This window comes from Salvelinus fontinalis, chromosome 4, assembly GCF_029448725.1.
Source record: "Salvelinus fontinalis isolate EN_2023a chromosome 4, ASM2944872v1, whole genome shotgun sequence".
NCBI classification, from domain to species: Eukaryota; Metazoa; Chordata; class Actinopteri; order Salmoniformes; family Salmonidae; genus Salvelinus; species Salvelinus fontinalis.
In genome coordinates, this window is record NC_074668.1 from 84,043,024 (window position 1) to 84,065,689 (window position 22,666).

General features: G+C 46.6%; 1 protein-coding gene across 1 annotated transcript in view; it reads left to right on the top strand.

Annotated features, from left to right (window-relative positions):
• Positions 1–22,666, top strand: part of itga11a (integrin, alpha 11a) — a 90,270-nt gene that overhangs the window by 58,801 nt on the left and 8,803 nt on the right. Inside the window, exons 12-20 of the mRNA XM_055921711.1 lie at positions 21–169; positions 3,389–3,532; positions 5,923–6,257; positions 7,127–7,293; positions 9,919–10,058; positions 11,060–11,170; positions 11,583–11,668; positions 11,844–12,054; positions 13,971–14,069. Coding sequence (XP_055777686.1) covers positions 21–169; positions 3,389–3,532; positions 5,923–6,257; positions 7,127–7,293; positions 9,919–10,058; positions 11,060–11,170; positions 11,583–11,668; positions 11,844–12,054; positions 13,971–14,069 — 1,442 coding nt within the window. The remainder of the gene's footprint in view (positions 1–20; positions 170–3,388; positions 3,533–5,922; positions 6,258–7,126; positions 7,294–9,918; positions 10,059–11,059; positions 11,171–11,582; positions 11,669–11,843; positions 12,055–13,970; positions 14,070–22,666) is intronic.

A 22,666-nucleotide genomic window follows, 5' to 3' on the forward strand; every position in this document is an offset into this window, starting at 1 on the left:
GTGTGCGTGTGCGTGTTCAGGTTACACAGTAACATCGGTGGTGTCAGCCAGGAACGGTCGACTGTATGTGGCAGGAGCACCGCGGTTCAACCATACTGGCAAGGTCATCATCTTCACCCTGAAGAACACTGGCAACCTCACCATCCTGCACTCCCTCAAAGGACAACAGGTAGACTACACAACTGGGCTTCCCAAATTCTCCTTTTAACTGGGACCCTAACACATGTCTACCACCTATTTGATTGACACAACACTAAGTCCTAAACTCCAACCACACACTGAACAGTTACACAGAGTGGTATAACACACACTGAACAGTTACACAGAGTGGTATAACATACACTGACATTTCTCTCCCTTTAAAAGATATATGAAGACCATCCAAGACCCTGATAGTCCCTGATAGACCCTGATAGTCCCTTATTCTCAATCTGTCTCTCCCATCACCATCTGAGTCCACCATGACAGTAGTCCTTCCAGTCCTTTTGTCAATCTGGAAACCCAGCCAGGACACAGCATCCATGATAGTCTGCACTACTGGTGCTTCTAAGACCTGGGCCAAATGGAGTCTAGACAGCCTTCCCACGCCCCCATATAGCCAACAACATTACACAGATCCCATGTGTTTCCCATCCCATTCCCGTCCCCCTTAATTCAAAACACACACATTCCAAATCTACATTGTGAATAAAAATAGAAAAACAAGCTTCCAGCTACAGTAAACAACAGCTAAGAGGATACTAAAGACAATAGGCAGAGAGATCCATAACAACACCAGCTAAGAGGATACTAAAGACAAGAGGCAGAGAGATACATAACAACACCAGCTAAGAGGATACTAAAGACAAGAGGCAGAGAGATCCATAACAACACCAGCTAAGATGATACTAAAGACAAGAGGCAGAGAGATAAATAACAACACCAGCTAAGAGGATACTAAAGACAAGAGGCAGAGAGATACATAACAACACCAGCTAAGAGGATACTAAAGACAAGAGGCAGAGAGATCCATAACAACACCAGCTAAGAGGATACTAAAGACAAGAGGCAGAGAGATCCATAACAACACCAGCTAAGAGGATACTAAAGACAAGAGGCAGAGAGATACATAACAACACCAGCTAAGAGGATACTAAAGACAAGAGGCAGAGAGATCCATAACAACACCAGCTAAGAGGATACTAAAGACAAGAGGCAGAGAGATCCATAACAACACCAGCTAAGAGGATACTAAAGACAAGAGGCAGAGAGATCCATAACAACACCAGCTAAGAGGATACTAAAGACAAGAGGCAGAGAGATACATAACAACACCAGCTAAGAGGATACTAAAGACAAGAGGCAGAGAGATCCATAACAACACCAGCTAAGAGGATACTAAAGACAAGAGGCAGAGAGATCCATAACAACACCAGCTAAGAGGATACTAAAGACAAGAGGCAGAGAGATCCATAACAACACCAGCTAAGAGGATACTAAAGACAAGAGGCAGAGAGATCCATAACAACACCAGCTAAGAGGATACTAAAGACAAGAGGCAGAGAGATACATAACAACACCAGCTAAGAGGATACTAAAGACAAGAGGCAGAGAGATCCATAACAACACCAGCTAAGAGGATACTAAAGACAAGAGGCAGAGAGATCCATAACAACACCAGCTAAGAGGATACTAAAGACAAGAGGCAGAGAGATCCATAACAACACCAGCTAAGAGGATACTAAAGACAAGAGGCAGAGAGATCCATAACAACACCAGCTAAGAGGATACTAAAGACAAGAGGCAGAGAGATCCATAACAACACCAGCTAAGAGGATACTAAAGACAAGAGGCAGAGAGATCCATAACAACACCAGCTAAGAGGATACTAAAGACAAGAGGCAGAGAGATACATAACAACACCAGCTAAGAGGATACTAAAGACAAGAGGCAGAGAGATCCATAACAACACCAGCTAAGAGGATACTAAAGACAAGAGGCAGAGAGATCCATAACAACACCAGCTAAGAGGATACTAAAGACAAGAGGCAGAGAGATCCATAACAACACCAGCTAAGAGGATACTAAAGACAAGAGGCAGAGAGATCCATAACAACACCAGCTAAGAGGATACTAAAGACAAGAGGCAGAGAGATCCATAACAACACCAGCTAAGAGGATACTAAAGACAAGAGGCAGAGAGATTCATAACAACACCAGCTAAGAGGATACTAAAGACAAGAGGCAGAGAGATCCATAACAACACCAGCTAAGAGGATACTAAAGACAAGAGGCAGAGAGATCCATAACAACACCAGCTAAGAGGATACTAAAGACAAGAGGCAGAGAGATCCATAACAACACCAGCTAAGAGGATACTAAAGACAAGAGGCAGAGAGATCCATAACAACACCAGCTAAGAGGATACTAAAGACAAGAGGCAGAGAGATCCATAACAACACCAGCTAAGAGGATACTAAAGACAAGAGGCAGAGAGATCCATAACAACACCAGCTAAGAGGATACTAAAGACAAGAGGCAGAGAGATCCATAACAACACCAGCTAAGAGGATACTAAAGACAAGAGGCAGAGAGATACATAACAACACCAGCTAAGAGGATACTAAAGACAAGAGGCAGAGAGATCCATAACAACACCAGCTAAGAGGATACAAAAGACAATAGGCAGAGAGATCCACAACAACACCAGCTAAGAGGATACTAAAGACAAGAGGCAGAGAGATCCACAACAACACTCATTGAGAAGAACAGACCTGGGTTCAGATACTATTTGATATAATTTCAAAGACTATAGCTGGGCTTGACTGAGATCGCCTGATGCAATGGAACCAATGGAATAGTTCCAATAGTGTAAATCATTGGCAGACCAGATAGGCTAAAGAAAACGTTAAACGTGTTTGAAAAGTTCAAATGGCATCTGAACCCAGGTCTGGTTGTTGCGTTGAGATAAAAGGCTGGGTTGTTTTTCGGAGCCAATTAGCCTCTATGGGGAAACATCTGGGTCTGTTAGCTGAACGATGATGATGACTGGAATGCTATGCTAATGAACGCTAATGACGTTTGCTGGGGGGTTTTAATGATGTGGTCAAGACACGTGTGAAGGATGTGGTGAAGGATGTGTGTAAAACGTGAAGAATGTGTGAAGGACATGTGAAGGACGTGTGAAGAACGTGGTGACTGTGGGGATCTTAATGATCTCAGTTGGTTAGCATGGTGCTTTTAGAGCCTGATGTGCCAGCTGGAGTAATGGGTTCCATTCCAACATGGGCCACGTCTACTGAGTATGAAATACACTGTGTTTACTCTGGAGGAAAGTGTCTAAATAACCAGACGATGATATTATTGTTGTTGATCCAGGGTGCTGATTGGTTGTGTGGTTACATTTCAGATTGGGTCCTACTATGGGAGTGAGATCTCCCCGGTGGATATAGATGGTGACGGAGTAACAGACAACCTACTGGTGGCAGCGCCCATGTTCTTCAGTGGAGGCTGGGAGAAGGGCAAGGTGTACATCTACAGAGTGACTGAGCTGGTGGGCGCACGCACGCACACACGCACGCACGCACGCACGCACACACACACACACTCACAGATGTACGAATGCTCACACACACGTCACACTCGTGTGCACACACATACACACTCACGCCCCAGATCCCGTTACCAAACACACTTAAAAGCAGGTCAGCACAGAAACACATAGAGAAACACATAAACTATCCCTATGCCTTGTATTTACATTATAACACATCAGACCAGAGACCAGACCCTTGATTAGGGTTAATTAATCCACTGGCACAACATCAACAGTGTACCAGACTTTGAGCACCTGCCGTCACACAGATGAAATGAACAGCCTCCCTCCCTGCGCCAGCACGCCATCTTCATTAGAGGCTTCGTTGGTTAGTGTACAAGTGCACCGTGAACTCAGTAGGAAAGCATTCGCTACTTCAAACTGAATTAACAGCCTGTTATTTGGAGAAGAAAGGGGGCTTTTAATAGGTGGAAATGACTGCAGAGGAATTCCTGTAGTTTTGAGACTCTCTCTCTCTCTCTGTGTATGTCCCTCTCTCACTGTGTGTCTCTCTCTCATTCTGTGTCTCTCTCTCATTTTGTGTCTCTCTCTCTCTCTCTGTGTCTCTCTCACTCGGTGTGTCTCTCACTCTGTGTGTCTCTCACTCTGTGTGTCTCTCACTTTGTGTGTCGCTCACTCTGTGTGTCTCTCACTTTGTGTGTCTCTCACTCTGTGTGTCTCTCACTCTGTGTGTCTCTCACTCTGTGTGTCTCTCACTCTGTGTGTCTCTCACTCTGTGTGTCTCTCTTTCTCTCATTATATTATGAGGGGGACATTTACATTACATTTAAGTCATTTAGCAGACGCTCTTATCCAGAGCGACTTACAAATTGGAAAGTTCATACATATTCATCCTGGTCCCCCCATGGGAATTGAACCCTGGTCCCCCCGTGGGAATTGAACCCACAACCCTGGCGTTGCAAGCGCCATGCTCTACCAACTGAGCCACACGGACTGATAAGGGCTTGATCATTAAGGTTCCCCAAACAAGAAAAAAAGACAAGGGATCCCCCAACTAAGGACACAAAAGGGGTGTTGTGTCTAAAAGCAATTGAATGTTTAGGTTCAAAATAAGTGACAGAGAGGTGGCCTTCCATTCTACCAATAAGCCCCCATAGGCCACTGTGGAATGACTGTGATGGTCTCACCACCTCACCACAACATCACCATATGTTTCAAATGTTCCCCACTGAGTATGATCCTCCCCCCTCTCTTGCTTGCACACACACACACACACGCACGCGCACGCACACGCGCACACACACACACACACACACACACACACACACACACACACACACACACACACACACACACAGTAGCACGGCACCCTGTCCTCCTCTCTCCTTTAAAAAGACAAGTGAAAAACAAGTGATCTAAGGTTTCAGCCGTCTATAGGCTGTAGATTAGGGAGAAAGATGAGACAGCCTGGAGAGTGATAGCGTGCATGGCTGATGACGGCCTAAAATACTTGGCTCCTACTTGGCTCTTAATGCTGAGAGATTGTACCTTTTTCCAGACTGGGGGGAAACCTAATTCTATTCTAAGGTACATATATTTTCAGACTGACTTTCCACCCACTGTGAATACTCAAAGTTCCCCAGAAACATCCAGAAGCCTTGTTTGCCTTTGATCATGTGACACTCGGATGAAACACCCATCCCTCATGTTGACAATGTTTTTGGGAAATCATATTTCCCCCTTGGGATAGAAAATGGGTTAGACCCTTCCTCTTGCGTGAGCGAAAACAATGCGGCTTGAGGTTTTCAGTTGATTTCAAATTCAAAACTCAAACTCCCCAGTTATTGTTTGTTAGTTACTTTTGGTCTATTTATGTAAACAAAAACACAGCCTTCCAACATGTTTTGTTGACTTTCCTAAATGAATTTGGAATAACAAATGAAAGCTTCTGTAAAGATTGAAGGGGAAAGTTTAAGACAACAATGTCTCTATGTCTCATTATGAGTTGTGTAAATAAATGGAGGACTGTCCATTTGAGGGAGATCATCGATGGATGACTGAGATATCCCAGAAGCCTGGGGGGTGGGGCTACCCGGCCGCAGCACAGGAGATAACAGATTTAGAACTTAACTCCATTTCCTTAGCCACTACGTCTGTTTTTGATGAATTCCCCTTGTGCATATGTTTTTCAAGGTTTTTCAACCAAAGACTCTTTAAGTACAGAGTAACAAAGAGAATCCTACCAACCAATAGGAGAAACATTGGCAAATACAGAGTTGAATAGACATGCACATGACACATGACACAACCGTTAACTACAGTACACTCTATCCCATGTAGCAGAAATATTCCAAAATGACATCATCCTATCCTATTTCCTTCTTCAGAATCGTTTCGTTCTGGAGGGAGCGTTGGAGATCCAGGACCGTGGTCAGAACGCTCGGTTCGGCTCCTCGCTGGCCCCGGTCCCTGACCTGAACGGGGACGGCTTCAACGACGTGGTGGTGGGGGCCCCGTTGGAGGATGACCATAGAGGAGCTATCTACGTCTTCTTCAGCCAACGCAACAGGATTCTGCGTAAATACAAACAGAGGATAGCTGCGTTAGACATGGCCAGTGGCCTGCGCTACTTTGGCCGTAGTATCCATGGCAGAATGGACATGGACGAGGATGGGCTGGTGGACTTGGCCGTGGGCTCCCTGGGGGCAGCCGTGCTTCTATGGTAGGTCACATAGATATTAACAAGTGTTCTAATGTTTCTCTGCTAGGTCACTTAGATATTAACAAGTGTTCTACTGTTCCTCTGCTAGGTCACTTAGATATTAACAAGTGTTCTACTGTTCCTCTGCTAGGTCACTTAGATATTAACAAGTGTTCTACTGTTCCTCTGCTAGGTCACTTAGATATTAACAAGTGTTCTACTGTTTCTCTGCTAGGTCACTTAGATATTAACAAGTGTTCTACTGTTCCTCTGGTAGGTCACTTAGATATTAACACGTGTTCTACTGTTTCTCTGCTAGGTCACTTAGATATTAACAAGTGTTCTACTGTTCCTCTGCTAGGTCACTTAGATATTAACAAGTGTTCTACTGTTCCTCTGCTAGGTCACTTAGATATTAACAAGTGTTCTACTGTTCCTCTGCTAGGTCACTTAGATATTAACAAGTGTTCTACTGTTTCTCTGCTAGGTCACTTAGATATTAACAAGTGTTCTACTGTTCCTCTGGTAGGTCACTTAGATATTAACACGTGTTCTACTGTTTCTCTGCTAGGTCACTTAGATATTAACAAGTGTTCTACTGTTCCTCTGCTAGGTCACTTAGATATTAACAAGTGTTCTACTGTTCCTCTGCTAGGTCACTTAGATATTAACAAGTGTTCTACTGTTCCTCTGCTAGGTCACTTAGATATTAACAAGTGTTCTACTGTTCCTCTGCTAGGTCACTTAGATATTAACAAGTGTTCTACTGTTCCTCTGCTAGGTCACTTAGATATTAACAAGTGTTCTACTGTTTCTATGGTACTGTATGTATGTGGAGCATATAATCAAGCACATTTATGATCATAACACTGTGTATGGTTCATCTTCAGGTCTCGCAGTGTCGTCCGAATTCACGCCAACATCAGGTTTGAACCCGGCAAGATCAACATCTTTGTGAAGGACTGTGAGAGGGGAGGCAAGGACGTGACCTGCATGTCAGCCGTAGTGTGTCTAAACGTCACCGCCCGGACAGCCATACCTCCTACACAGGAAGTGGGTGAGTGTTCAAACGTGACCAATTAAGTCACGTTCTAGACTATAATGTAGCCTGCGTCCTTCTACTGATTACAGCTTCAGTGCAAAAGATGTCCGATTGACTCCAACTACCGTGAGATATTGCTGATGTTGCTGAACTCTTTCTCTGCACTTCTCATAATATGGGTTCTGTTGAAGCCGCCCACTGCTTACTGCTTTTATGGGGATGAGAACTAAACAAATAAAAGTGGATTCATCTTAATGGATGTAATAGCCCAGTGGAGCCACAAAGCCTTTTTTCTATTCAGGAAGAAGTTTATTCACTGTTGTTCCTTCACTGTACAGTCAGCAGAGGACCTCATTGTCTTTCAGGCAAAACTGACATCTTGATTAACTCTACTGTTGATCTCCTACTGTTCTATGTTTAGAGCAAAGCTTAGCCTTTCCATGACTGTTCTATGTTTAGAGCAATGCTTAGCCTTTCCAAGACTGTTCTATGTTTAGAGCAAAGCTTAGCCTTTCCAAGCCTGCTACACATTGGCTTAGGATCAAGTCAGCACTAGAAGTAATGCAGTTCAGAGATTCATAGTTGAAATCATGATCCAAACGTGTATTGCTCAATGTCTCTGCTTGGTTGTTGTTGAGTCAGTCAGACCGCTCTGTTGTTGGCTCACTAAGTGAACGGGTGATGGCTTCTTGCCCCAGAGCAGAGCCACAGGAAAATGTTTCCTCGCTATCACTGACAGTTTAGGATATCATTCCATCTGCCAAACACATATGCTGCAGGCTACAGAGCGGTTACGGACATGCTATGCCAACGGCTACATCTGATGAGAACTGATCTGGATTAGCCTCTGACTGTTAATTAGCCAAGCATTCTGTATGTAAATTGCCCTCCGAATAGTATGTATTCTGTCCACTCTACTCATTGAATTTTTATGGTGGCAATATAATCAGGCTGATGGTTGTCAGGCTGCGAATAACCCAACATGGCTACCCCACACTTCTGCCGTGAGCCCGGAATCTCTCCGGAGACCGCTCCGGTTGCCGTGGCTCTGTGTTGAATCACCGACAGTGGCCCACCCGAGCTCTGACACAAGGTCTCTCTGGAGACCGTTCCGGTTGCCATGGCTCTGTGTTGAATCACCGACAGTGGCCCACCCGAGCTCTGACACAAGGTCTCTCCGGAGACCGCTCCGGTTGCCATGGCTCTGTGTTGAATCACCGACAGTGGCCCACCCGAGCTCTGACACAAGGTCTCTCCGGAGACCGCTCCGGTTGCCATGGCTCTGTGTTGAATCACCGACAGGATCCCACCCGAGCTCTGACACAAGGTCTCTCCGGAGACCGTTCCGGTTGCAATGGCTCTGTGTTGAATCACCGACAGGGGCCCACCCGAGCTCTGACACAAGGTCTCTCTGGAGACCGTTCCGGTTGCCATGGCTCTGTGTTGAATCACCGACAGGGGCCCACCCGAGCTCTGACACAAGGTCTCTCTGGTCACAATGTGTTTTAAAGGTTGAGGCCTGTTGGCTCAGGTTTTCCCTCTTGTGTGGGACTATAGGAGGCATTGAGGCGTGGATGTTTCTGGTTAACCTCCCAACCTCCCGCCATCTTTGTCAAATATGTTAGACGGGCCAAACCAATAGGAAGTAGCCTCGGAAAGTTGTCTTGTCCTCCGCCGGGACGGTTGGACATTTAGGGGACACTGAACAGTGGGAACACATTGATTTGATTTCCTCTCATTACCATGTCTGGTCTAGTAACATCTGTCAGATGTGCTGCTGCTGCTGGTGGTGTTGCAAGTCTGTTGTGTTCGACTGTACAAGGAAGAATACACTTTGAGAAAAGAGATATCTCCAAATGTGCTTAAGGTAACCCGCCTTCAACTTTCAGCAGCATCTGTTGGAAATGGTAAGAGCATGTGTTCAACGTCCACTGAAGTAGCTAGCCCCTTTAATACATACAGTAGTTGCTGTGGTAACCAAACAAACAGACTTGCTAGTTTAACTAACCAAACCATCAGTTCTAGCTTGCCATTATGAAAATTGAATTCAACAATGCCAACAATGTTTTTAATTGGACTTTCGGCTTTGAAAAGCAGCTCAAATATAGAACATGTAAGAATGAACTATAGCCATTGAATTCTACCGTGCAAATATACCATACGTTATAGGGAAATAATGCACACTCTAGAATGCCCTTCAAGCCAATCAGAAAGAAATTCAACACTGCCATGGTATAATGGAGAAAGTAGGTATGAGGTATGGGAGACTAGTGCACTCTCCAGTTGGCATGCTCAGTAGAGCAATGTGCATTAGCTCTGGATTTGATGGTATTTTCCCCAAGCTACTAAAGCGCGGTATAATAAATAATGTGCCTCTTAAACAGTGTGGGTTGGAAATGAATCACTTCCAAAGCCATATGGCTCAAGAGGTCTAGTCAACTCTCTCACCTCTGGAGTAGTCACATGTCCTCGACTGACACGTTGTTTCAGTTCCTCCACGGGGGCTCTTGGATTTTTGTCCATGTTCCTTTTTTGTAATGTAATCTGTGCTGCTTCTGGTCATTATTTGATAGAAAATAAAGTACTGTAGTATAGAACATGTTTCCAACATTTATGCTCCCTCTTTCTTCATCTCTCCAGCGATCACTTACAACACCACCATTGGGGAGCGCCGATTCAACCCCAGAGCCATAATGGAGGACCCTGATAAACTGCTGTTTCAAAACCTGACCCTGCTTTCTGGAGAGGAGACCTGTCAACACATCCACTTCCATGTCATGGTGAGCACTGACTGAACTCTAGCTGAATAATCAACATCTAGGCTCTAACCTATCCGGTAGATCTGAGAATATTGGATAGGTGGAAGTAATATGACTACATTTACATACAGCCAATCAGAAGGTAAGACAGAGACTTGAGATGGTATTATCCAGAGCCATGTATTTAGATTATTGGGACTTTTAGAAATGTAAATATTATAATGCTAGACATTCAGTTGCATAGCAATATTGAAATATTCCCCTAATGTTACATGGGGGGGGGGGGGGTGTAACATGGTCAATTCATAATGCAGAAGCCTCAATGTCTTGACAATCTAAATACATGCCTTTGGTTTAATCCTGTCGTTGTAACGTTTCCTATTCTATCCTATCATTATAACGTTTCCTATTCTATTCTATCATTATAACGTTTCCTATTCTATTCTATCATTATAACGTTTCCTATTCTATTCTATCATTATAACGTTTCCTATTCTATCATTATAACGCTTCCTATCCTATCCTATCATTATAACGTTTCCTATCCTATCATTATAACGTTTCCTATCCTATCCTATCATTATAACGTTTCCTATCCTATCCTATCATTATAACGTTTCCTATCCTATCCTATCATTATAACGTTTCCTATCCTATTCTATCATTATAACGTTTCCTATCCTATCCTATCATTATAACGTTTCCTATCCTATCCTATCATTATAACGTTTCCTATCCTATCCTATCATTATAACGTTTCCTATCCTATCCTATCATTATAACGTTTCCTATCCTATCCTATCATTATAACGTTTCCTATCCTATCCTATCATTATAACGTTTCCTATCCTATTCTATCATTATAACGTTTCCTATCCTATCCTATCATTATAACGTTTCCTATCCTATCCTATCATTAGAACGTTTCCTATTCCTCAGTGTGTTGTGACGGTTATGGTTCATGATGTATGGTGTGATACCGTTGTATTAACACTGATCCTCCACACGTGTTGTTGATTCAGGAGACCACGGACTACGAGAGGCCCATCGTGTTCACTGTGGCGGTGGCACTGCAGCATCCCGACCAGGGCCCTGCGCTGGACGACACCTGGCCCACCACCGTCAGGACTGAGGTGAGACACACACACCTGACCCTTGACCCCTGACAATCAGCACTTCTTTAGCTCTTATGGAATCACTGATTAGAAATGTCTGGACAGGTTAAAAAAACATTTGCTGGAACCCTTCCAGTCATGTCTAATCAGTGATCACTTCAAGGAAGCGATGAAGAAAGGAAGCGCTTTGAGCGGGTCACATGACTGCTTGACCTGACCACTAACCAGTCATCTCCTTGTTTAGCTCTTAGTCTACAGCCTTATGAGTGGTATTGTAGTGATTAAGGGGAACATCCAGGGGCTTGAACCAGTGACACTATGGTTTACAGGGCAAGCATAGTACTCGCTGTGCCATAAAGGTCCAGACCTCTTGGCATTGCCGTACTATGATATGGATGTCATTGTAACTGAGTATCTCTCGCTCTACTAGCTTCCCTTCTGGAATGGCTGTGATGAGGACGACCGCTGTATACCAGGCCTGTCCTTACAGAGTACAACTGACCTGCTGTCTTGGAGGTGAGCGCAAACACACACACACACACACACACACACACACACACACACACACACACACACACACACACACACACACACACACACCACACCACACCACACCACACCACACCACACCACACCACACCACACCACACCCAGATCAGAATTGATTGCTTTCTCCCCCTCTCCCCCACAGGCAGTTCTGTGGGAATGCAGTCCACTCCAGGGGTGCGATGTGTCGACGTCTGTCCGAAGGAGGGGCGGAGGGGTCAGAGCGAGTGATGGAGGGATCGAGGAGGAGGATGGTGGTGGACGTTCGTCTGGAGAACAGGGGAGAAAATGCCTACGGAGCCCGCCTCAACATCACCTACACTCCTAACCTACGATTCTCTAGTCTCATAGTCAAGGTGATGATTCACAGTAGACACATCATTGGATTTATAGACCACTATTCCAGGACCCAAAGAGTATAGTGCAACAATACAGTCCAATAAATGGCAGTACAGCAGACAACAGTACACCAATACAGCAGACAACAGTACACCAATACAGCAGACAACAGTACACCAGTACAGCAGACAACAGTACACCAGTACAGCAGACAACAGTACACCAATACAACAGACAACAGTACACCAGTACAGCAGACAACAGTACACCAGTACAGCAGACAACAGTACACCAGTACAGCAGACACCAGTACACCAGTATAGCAGACAACAGTACACCAGTACAGCAGACAACAGTACACCAGTAGAGCAGACACCAGTACAGCAGACAACAGTACAGCAGACACCAGTACACCAGTACAGCAGACAACAGTACAGCAGACACCAGTACACCAGTACAGCAGACAACAGTACAGCAGACACCAGTACACCAGTACAGCAGACACCAGTACAGCAGACAACAGTACACCAGTACAGCAGACACCAGTACAGCAGACAACAGTACACCAGTACAGCAGACAACAGTACACCAGTACAGCAGACAACAGTACACCAGTACAGCAGACACCAGTACACCTGTACAGCAGACAACAGTACACCAGTACAGCAGACACCAGTACACCAGTACAGCAGACAACAGTACACCAGTACAGCAGACAACAGTACAGCAGACAACAGTACACCAGTACAGCAGAAACCAGTACACCAGTACAGCAGACAACAGTACACCAGTACAGCAGACAACAGTACACCAGTACAGCAGACAACAGTACACCAGTACAGCAGACAACAGTACACCAGTACAGCAGACACCAGTACAGCAGACACCAGTACACCAGTACAGCAGACACCAGTACAGCAGACAACAGTACAGCAGACACCAGTACACCAGTACAGCAGACACCAGTACAGCAGACACCAGTACAGTAGACGCCAGTACACCAGTACAGCAGACACCAGTACAGCAGACAACAGTACAGCAGACATCAGTACACCAGTACAGCAGACAACAGTACAGCAGACACCAGTACACCAGTACAGCAGACACCAGTACAGCAAACAACAGTACAGCAGACAACAGTACACCAGTACAGCAGACACCAGTACAGTAGACACCAGTACACCAGTACAGCAGACAACAGTACACCAGTACAGCAGACAACAGTACACCAGTAGAGCAGACAACAGTACACCAGTACAGCAGACAACAGTACACCAGTACAGCAGACACCAGTACAGTAGACACCAGTACACCAGTACAGCAGACAACAGTACAGCAGACACCAGTACAGCAGACAACAGTACACCAGTACAGCAGACACCAGTACAGCAGACACCAGTACACCAATACAGCAGACAACAGTACACCAATACAGCAGACACCAGTACACCAGTACAGCAGACCCCAGTACACCAGTACAGCAGACACCAGTACACCAATACAGCAGACACCAGTACACCAGTACAGCAGACCCCAGTACACCAGTACAGCAGACACCAGTACACCAGTACAGCAGACAACAGTACACCAGTACAGCAGACAACAGTACACCAGTACAGCAGACAACAGTACACCAGTACAGCAGACAATAGTACACCAGTACAGCAGACACCAGTACAGCAGACACCAGTACACCAGTACAGCAGAGTTGACTGCTCACAGAAGTCAGTGTGAAGATGACTTGGCCAATCACCTATAGACTAGTACAGTCTGTCTATTGAAGAACACACTTTCCTCAAATACAGTATGGAGTACTACTGCACCTGTTCTAGCCATATAGAATGTCATTATTCAGGCTTGTCTTATGTAGAAGCTTGTCTTTCTCCTTTTTCTCTCAGTCACTGAGTGTGTTGTATCTCTGTTTCCATCTCAGCACAACTCAGATATCAAGATAGAGTGTCATAGTGAAGACAGACAGAGGCATGAGAAGACCTGCAACGTCAGCGCTCCCTTCATGAGAGCCAAGACTCAGGTGACTGAGAGTCTCTTTAGTAACACGGGCATTCAAGGTAGACCACACTGAGACACAGTTCACCACAATGCACCATACCAGACCGTTCTTCACCACAGGGTACCACAGCTGCTCTTAGTGGAGTACTGTAGCATATCATGGACCAGAATAGGCGACCATAGACGCAACAGTGCTTCCCAGAACAGAAAACCAAAACAGTGGACCATTAAAGACCATAGTCAAGTAATACAGACCGTTTGCAACCACAGAGTTGATCAAGGTGCACCATGGGTAATCTATATGGGGTTGATCCTGGACATTTTACATTCAAGTCACCCACCTATCCCACGTACCCAACCCAACCATCTAAGAGTTACGGTAGAGTGTCCTTCCTGTCCCAACTCCCACCAAGAGGGCTGTCAGCAGTGTGCCCTCCGCACACCAATCTGGCAACCATCACCACCACTTTAATATTGTCACTATTACTGTGCAACCGTTCTCCTTATCAAACACAGCCATAACAAAATATCAGCTACCATTCTTTTAATAAGATCAGTGATTGTTTTCATAAATTACATCTCACAGTAGATAACCGTGAAACAATGTTATTGATGGTTGCATTATGTAACTTTGGGACTTTTGGCTGTCAGTTCTTGCATGGAAACTTCAAACTCTTTGTACTGTTCCGTTTTTCTACTTTGCAGGCCACTAATGTCCCATTCTGCCCTTAAATCTGTGGACATTTTAATTTCATATAGGAATCCAATTGTCCTCTGGGGCCAAGGGTTTGTTGTTAAATTACTAAACTGAATCAGTCTATTACAGTTGCTGAGAAGAGCGTAGAGATTTCAGCCATCGGTATTTTATAATCAGGCCGAGATGATGAACATGATGCAGTAGTCTTGTTTAAGTATGTTATAGGAGTACGGTATTACGCATCACTGAATGAGAGGTCTAGAAGGAAATTACTGTTCAGTGTACATGGTAAAAGAGTTTAATGAATGTCTATCCAACACTGCATTAGACCATTGATGTATTGTAGACCATAGAGGTTGCTTTCCTTTGCTTGGAGCATCAGACAGGATCAAATGAAGATAGATACAGTATGAAGAGATACTTTAATGATATGTTCTGCTATATATTCCCCTATCTGATTGTCTGTTTCAACTTCCTGCCTGTTGTTTAGCTTCATTTTCCCCACTTAAATCTTCCCTTCCCAGGCCTGTAATGACAACCACATTTATTAGTCTTTCCTGTCGGCTGTATATTTTGTATTATATTGCATCGGGTTGTACTTTTTGAAAGAGCCATGTTTGAATCTACATTCTTAGAAAGAAAGGTGCTATCTGAGCCTAAAGGGGTTCTTTAACTGCCCCAATAGGAGAACCCTTAGAAGAACCCTTTTAAGTTCCAGGTAGAACCATTTTGGGTTCCATGTAGAACCTTTTTTACATAGGGTTCTCTCTCCATCTGGCCGCCTGTACCGCTCCTCTCTCTCCATCCGGCCTCCTGTACCCCTCCTCTCTCTCCATCCGGCCTCCTGTACTCCTCCTCTCTCTCCATCCGGCCTCCTGTACTCCTCCTCTCTCTCCATCCGGCCTCCTGTACTCCTCCTCTCTCTCCATCCGGCCTCCTGTACTCCTCCTCTCTCTCCATCCGGCCTCCTGTACCCCTCCTCTCTCTCCATCTGGCCTCCTGTACTCCTCCTCTCTCTCCATCCGGCCTCCTGTACCCATCCTCTCTCTCCATCTGGCCTCCTGTACCCCTCCTCTCTCTCCATCCGGCCTCCTGTACTCCTCCTCTCTCTCCACCCGGCCTTCTGTACCCCTCCTCTCTCTCCATCCGGCCTTGTGTACCCCTCCTCTCTCTCCATCCGGCCTCCTGTACCCCTCCTCTCTCTCCATCCGGCCTCCTGTACCCCTCCTCTCTCTCCATCCGGCCTCCTGTACTCCTCCTCTCTCTCCACCCGGCCTCCTGTACCCCTCTTCTCTCTCCATCCGGCCTCCTGTACTCCTCCTCTCTCTCCATCCTGCCTCCTGTACTCCTCTCTCTCCATCCGGCCTCCTGTACTCCTCCTCTCTCTCCATCCTGCCTCCTGTACTCCTCCTCTCTCTCCATCCGGCCTTCTGTACTCCTCCTCTCTCTCCATCCGGCCTTCTGTACTCCTCCTCTCTCTCCATTCGGCCTCCTGTACCCCTCCTCTCTCTCCATCCGGCCTCCTGTACTCCTCCTCTCTCTCCATCCGGCCTCGTATAACCCTCTCTCCCTCCCTCCTGCCTTTCATGAGGTGCTGCCTTTTCAGTTAAAAGTCTTGTCTGGTCTAGCAGGCCTAGCTCCTCTCCAAAACACCAGTCTTCCTGATTGTCACTACTCTACAGTGAATGCTCTCTAGAAGAGACAATCTCTTGAAGAATGTCATCTAGAAACTGAGAGTTTTTCGGTGTAAGCATTACGTTTAGGCTATGTGTTGTTCAAAGTTAAATCACACATTAAACTAAGAGATAATCACCAAATGATGTCAATTGTACTGGCTCCTAACCCATACAATGAACCAATCATATTTAACCATGTGTAGCCTTCTTCCACATATCTATTAGCTACAATAACCACAGTGCCTTCTGATGACGTAGCTCTGATGTCATCGTAACGTATCCATGAGAACCTGGTTTAATGCCACAATGGCATCATGTAATGTAACCATGGCAACTTGGTTTGACTGGTTGAATCTGTGTTACAGTAAACATAAATTTGCTTAAATGCATTATTGCCCTTTATATGATGTACTACATACACCGACATCCCATAGCCTCTAACTGCCTCACTAACATATACATATCTCATCCAAACAGCCCTGTACAAACAAGTAGCCAGACTAAACATGTGTCTATGCCCCTAAGCACTGAACATAGGAGTCTGATCTTCTCTTTATAGCTTTTTATATTCTGGTAGCCAGAAATAGAACCCCATGGCATGCCAGAGAACATTAGAACACATTCAGGCATTAAGTAACCTGGAGTCATCAACAGTAACAGTAACTCAACAGTAATTGCCTGAAATGCTTCTAGTAGCACAGAAAGACACATCAAATGGAGATGTATTCCGTTCCAATGAAATATCTGGATAATCAAATGCATATATAAATAAAGGACACACACACACACGCACGCACGCACACTCACACACACACACACACACACACACACACACACACACACACACACACACACACACACACACACACACACACACACACACACACACACACACACACACACACACACACACACACACACACAGTGAGCAAGTAGTGGTCTCAGTAAACCAAACGTTTCATCCGCTCCCTAATCCTCCCACCACATTACCCCACCAAGTCATTAGCGCAAATAATGGTCATCTCCTTGACAACAGAATTACCGCAGGATTATTTGCTTCATATTCTCTCCAACAAAAACCCTTCTGCGGGATCTGATCTGGGGCCATGTTGGGGGACCGTTCTGAGGGATCTGATCTGGGGCCATGTTGGGGGACCGTTCTGAGGGATCTGATCTGGGGCCATGTTGGGGGACTCTTCTGAGGGATCTGATCTGGGGCCATGTTGGGGGACCGTTCTGAGGGATCTGATCTGGGGCCAAGTTGGGGGACCTTTCTGAGGGATCTGATCTGGGGCCATGTTGGGGGACCCTTCTGAGGGATCTGATCTGGGGCCATGTTGTTAAATTAAAACTCCCAGTACACCACCCGAGCTGCAAAGCCAGCCCAGTGAAACCAGTAGTGTTCCCTGTAGAGAGCAGAGGCTATCCCAGTGAAACCAGCAGTGTTCCTTGTAGAGGCCACCCCAGTGAAACCAGTAGTGTTCCATGTAGAGGCCAGCCCAGTGAAACCAGTAGTGTTCCCTGTAGAAGCTAGTCCAGTGAAACCAGCAGTGTTCTCTGTAGAGGCTAGCCCAGTGAAACCAGCAGTGTTCCGTGTAGAGGCCAACCCAGTGAAACCAGCAGTGTTCCCTGTAGAGAGCAGAGGCCAGCCCAGTGAAACCAGCAGTGTTCCGTGTAGAGGCTAGCCCAGTGAAACCAGCAGTGTTCCCTGTAGAGGCCAGCCCAGTGAAACCAGCAGTGTTCCCTGTAGAGGCCAGCCCAGTGAAACCAGCAGTGTTCCCTGTAGAGGCCAGCCCAGTGAAACCAGCAGTGTTCTCTGTAGAGGCCAGCCCAGTGAAACCAGCAGTGTTCCCTGTAGAGGCCAGCCCAGTGAAACCAGCAGTGTTCCCTGTAGAGGCTAGCCCAGTGAAACCAGCAGTGTTCTCTGTAGAGGCCAGCCCAGTGAAACCAGCAGTGTTCTGTGTAGAGGCCAACCCAGTGAAACCAGCAGTGTTCCCTGTAGAGGCCAGCCCAGTGAAACCAGCAGTGTTCCCTGTAGAGGCCAGCCCAGTGAAACCAGCAGTGTTCCCTGTAGAGGCCAGCCCAGTGAAACCAGCAGTGTTCCCTGTAGAGGCCAGCCCAGTGAAACCAGCAGTGTTCCCTGTAGAGGCCAGCCCAGTGAAGCCAGCAGTGTTCCCTGTAGAGGCTAGCCCAGTGAAACCAGCAGTGTTTCGTGTAGAGGCCAACCCAGTGAAACCAGCAGTGTTCCCTGTAGAGGCTAGCCCAGTGAAACCAGCAGTGTTCCGTGTAGAGGCCAGCCCAGTGAAACCAGCAGTGTTCCCTGTAGAGAGCAGAGGCTAGCCCAGTGAAACCAGCAGTGTTCCGTGTAGAGGCCAGCCCAGTGAAACCAGCAGTGTTCCCTGTAGAGGCCAGCCCAGTGAAACCAGCAGTGTTCCCTGTAGAGGCCAGCCCAGTGAAACCAGCAGTGTTCCCTGTAGAGGCCAGCCCAGTGAAGCCAGCAGTGTTCCCTGTAGAGGCTAGCCCAGTGAAACCAGCAGTGTTTCGTGTAGAGGCCAACCCAGTGAAACCAGCAGTGTTCCCTGTAGAGGCCAGCCCAGTGAAACCAGCAGTGTTCCCTGTAGAGAGCAGAGGCTAGCCCAGTGAAACCAGCAGTGTTCCGTGTAGAGGCCAGCCCAGTGAAACCAGCAGTGTTCCCTGTAGAGAGCAGAGGCCAGCCCAGTGAAACCAGCAGTGTTCCCTGTAGAGAGTGGGTACAGTACGGTATAGCGCTACGGTGGCTGGAGTTGGCCCAGAACAGAGGAGAGTAGCATCGGATAGGTACAGTACGGTATAGTACTATTGCAGGCTTTCCCAAACTCGGTCCTGGGGACCACAAGGTGTTCCCATTTGTTTTTTTCCCTTAGCACTACACAGCTGATTCAAATAATCAAAGATGAATGATGAGTTGAATATTTGCATCAGCTGTGTAGTGCAAGGGAAAGAAACTAAACACGTCCCCCTTGGGGTCCCCAGGACTGAGTTTGGGAAACACTTTGCTAAGGTGTCTTGAGTTGGCCCAGAGCAGAGGAGACTACCTAAGGCACTTTCTGGTTTTACATTCTCCACTGTGTCAGTCATTACCCACACCGCTCCACTGTGTCAGGGCTCAGATTGGCCCCAGTCATTACCCACACCGCTCCACTGTGTCAGGGCTCAGATTGGCCCCAGTCATTACCCACACCGCTCCACTGTGTCAGGGCTCTGATTGGCCCCAGTCATTACCCACACCGCTCCACTGTGTCAGGGCTCAGATTGGCCCCAGTCATTACCCACACCGCTCCACTGTGTCAGGGCTCTGATTGGCCCCAGTCATTACCCACACCGCTCCACTGTGTCAGGGCTCAGATTGGCCCCAGTCATTACCCACACCGCTCCACTGTGCCAGGGCTCTGATTGGCCCCAGTCATTACCCACACCGCTCCACTGTGTCAGGGCTCTGATTGGCCCCAGTCATTACCCACACCGCTCCACTGTGTCAGGGCTCTGATTGGCCCCAGTCATTACCCACACCGCTCCACTGTGTCAGGGCTCTGATTGGCCCCAGTCATTACCCACACCGCTCCACTGCGTCAGGGCTCTGATTGGCCCCAGTCATTACCCACACCGCTCCACTGTGTCAGGGCTCTGATTGGCCCCAGTCATTACCCACACCGTTCCACTGTGTCAGGGCTCTGATTGGCCCCAGTCATTACCCACACCACTCTACTGTGTCAGGGCTCTGATTGGCCCCAGTCATTACCCACACCGTTCCACTGTCAGGGCTCTGATTGGCCCCAGTCATTACCCACACCACTCTACTGTGTCAGGGCTCTGATTGGCCCCAGTCATTACCCACACCGCTCCACTGTGTCAGGGCTCTGATTGGCCCCAGTCATTGCCCACACCACTCTACTGTGTCAGGGCTCTGATTGGCCCCAGTCATTACACATACTGCTTCACTGTCAGGGCTCTGATTGGCCCCAGTCATTACCCACACCGCTTCACTGTGATGTCTTCCAAGCCAATACCGCTGAGGCCAACCATTGGGGTTATTATTACAGTCAATATCCTCCCCCCATAGGACCTGGCATAAACTGACCCAGTCCTCAGCATTTTGGTCAGGCAGACAAGATGAACATTCCTTCGACATATCTGACGCCTACAGCACAGTGTGTGTTTTTGGTTTTACTATCCTTGTGGGGACCAGAAGGCTTAGAGGTTAGGTTTAGGAGTTAGAGAAAATAGGATTTTGAATGGCGATCAATTGTTTGGTCCCCACAAGGATAGTGTGTGTTATAATGTAGGGGTTCTTGTTTGTGTACATTCAGTATCTGTGTTCTGTCAGAGTTGAGGGATTCCATACAGGCAGGAAGATAGCTGCCTCATTAGGCATTCCTTCCTGCCCAGCCGGAATGAATCAGGGGTCCATCATGCGATGGAGGACAGTTAACAATGCTCCCCGCCTCTTCGAATGGGGCCAAGGATAGCAGTTAGTGGGTTGACTATGCACTGCATACTAAATACAGCTGGAATTTAGGCTTGTTTGTGCCTGTTTTTGGGGCGAGTATGTCCTTACTGCTAAGTGTTGCAAGGATTGCTTTGTCCTTCTGAACAGGTTAAGTGTCAACACAAATACAAATCAAATTTTATTTGTCACATCAAATCAAATTTTATTAGTCACATGCGCCGAATACAACAGGTGTAGACCTTACATTGAAATGCTTAGTTACGAGCCCCTAACCAACAGTGCAGTTTTGAAAAAATACAGATAAGAATAAGAGATAAAAGTAACAAGTAATTAAAGAGCAATAGTAAAAAATGACAATATATACACGGGGGTGCCTGTACAGAGTCAATGTGCGGGGGCACCGGTTAGTTGAGGTAGTATGTACATATAGGTAGAGATAATTAAAGTGACTATGCATAGACGACAACAGAGAGTGGCAGTGGTGTGGAGAGGGGAGGGGGGGGGGGAATGTGAATAGTCTGGGTAGCCATTTGACTAGATGTTCAGGAGTCTTATGGCTTGGGGGGAGAAGCTGTTTAGAAGCCTCTTGGACCTAGACTTGGCGCTCTGGTACCGCTTGCCGTGTGGTAGCAGGGAGAACAGTCTATGACTAGGGTGGCTGGAGTCTTTGACAATTTTTAGGGCCTTCCTCTGACACCGCCTGGTATAGAGGTCCTGGATGGCAGGAAGCTTGGCCCCAGTGATGTACTGGGCCGTTCGCACTACCCTCTGTAGTGCCGTGTGGTCGGAGGCCGAGCAGTTGCCGTACCAGGCAGTGATGCAACCAGTCAGGATGCTCTCGATGGTGCAGCTGTAGAACCTTTTGAGTATCTGAGGACCCATGCCAAATATTTTCAGTCTCCTGAGGGGGAATAGGTTTTGTTGTGCCCGCTTCACGACGGTCATGGTGTGCTTGGACCATGTTAGTTGGTTGGTGATATGGACACCAAGGAACTTGTAGCTCTCAACCTGCTCCACTGCAGCCCCGTCGATGAGAATGCGCCAAATACAACAGGTGTAGACCTTACTGTGAAATGCTTACTTACAAGCCCTTAACCAACAATGCAGTTCAAGAAATCGAGTTAAGAAAATATTTCCTAAATAAACTAAAGTATTTTTTAAAGTAAAAAGTAGCTATATTCAGGGGGTACAGGTTAGTCGAGGTAATTTGTACATGTAGGTAGGGGTAAAGTAACTACGCATAGACAATAAACAGCGAGTAGCAGCAGTGTAAACACAATGATGTAGTAGTGGTGGCGCCGGAGGGGATGGCTGCCGTCTTATCGGCTCTTAACCAACCATGCAATTCTGTTAGTTTTTTCACCTTGTTCGCATCTTGTTTTGTACATAATGTTGCTGCTACCGTCTCTTATGACCAAAAAGAAATTTTGGACATCAGAACTGCGATTTCGCTGGAGCAGGAAACAGTTCTACATTCTAATCGGCAGGATAGAACAGCAGCCTCTGGTAAGACACGAGGCTGGGGCCTATGCTTATATATAAACAGTTCTACATTCTAATCGGCAGGATAGAACAGCAGCCTCTGGTAAGACACGAGGCTGGGGCCTATGCTTATATATAAACAGTTCTACATTCTAATCGGCAGGATAGAACAGCAGCCTCTGGTAAGACACGAGGCTGGGGCCTATGCTTATATATAAACAGTTCTACATTCTAATCGGCAGGATAGAACAGCAGCCTCTGGTAAGACACGAGGCGGG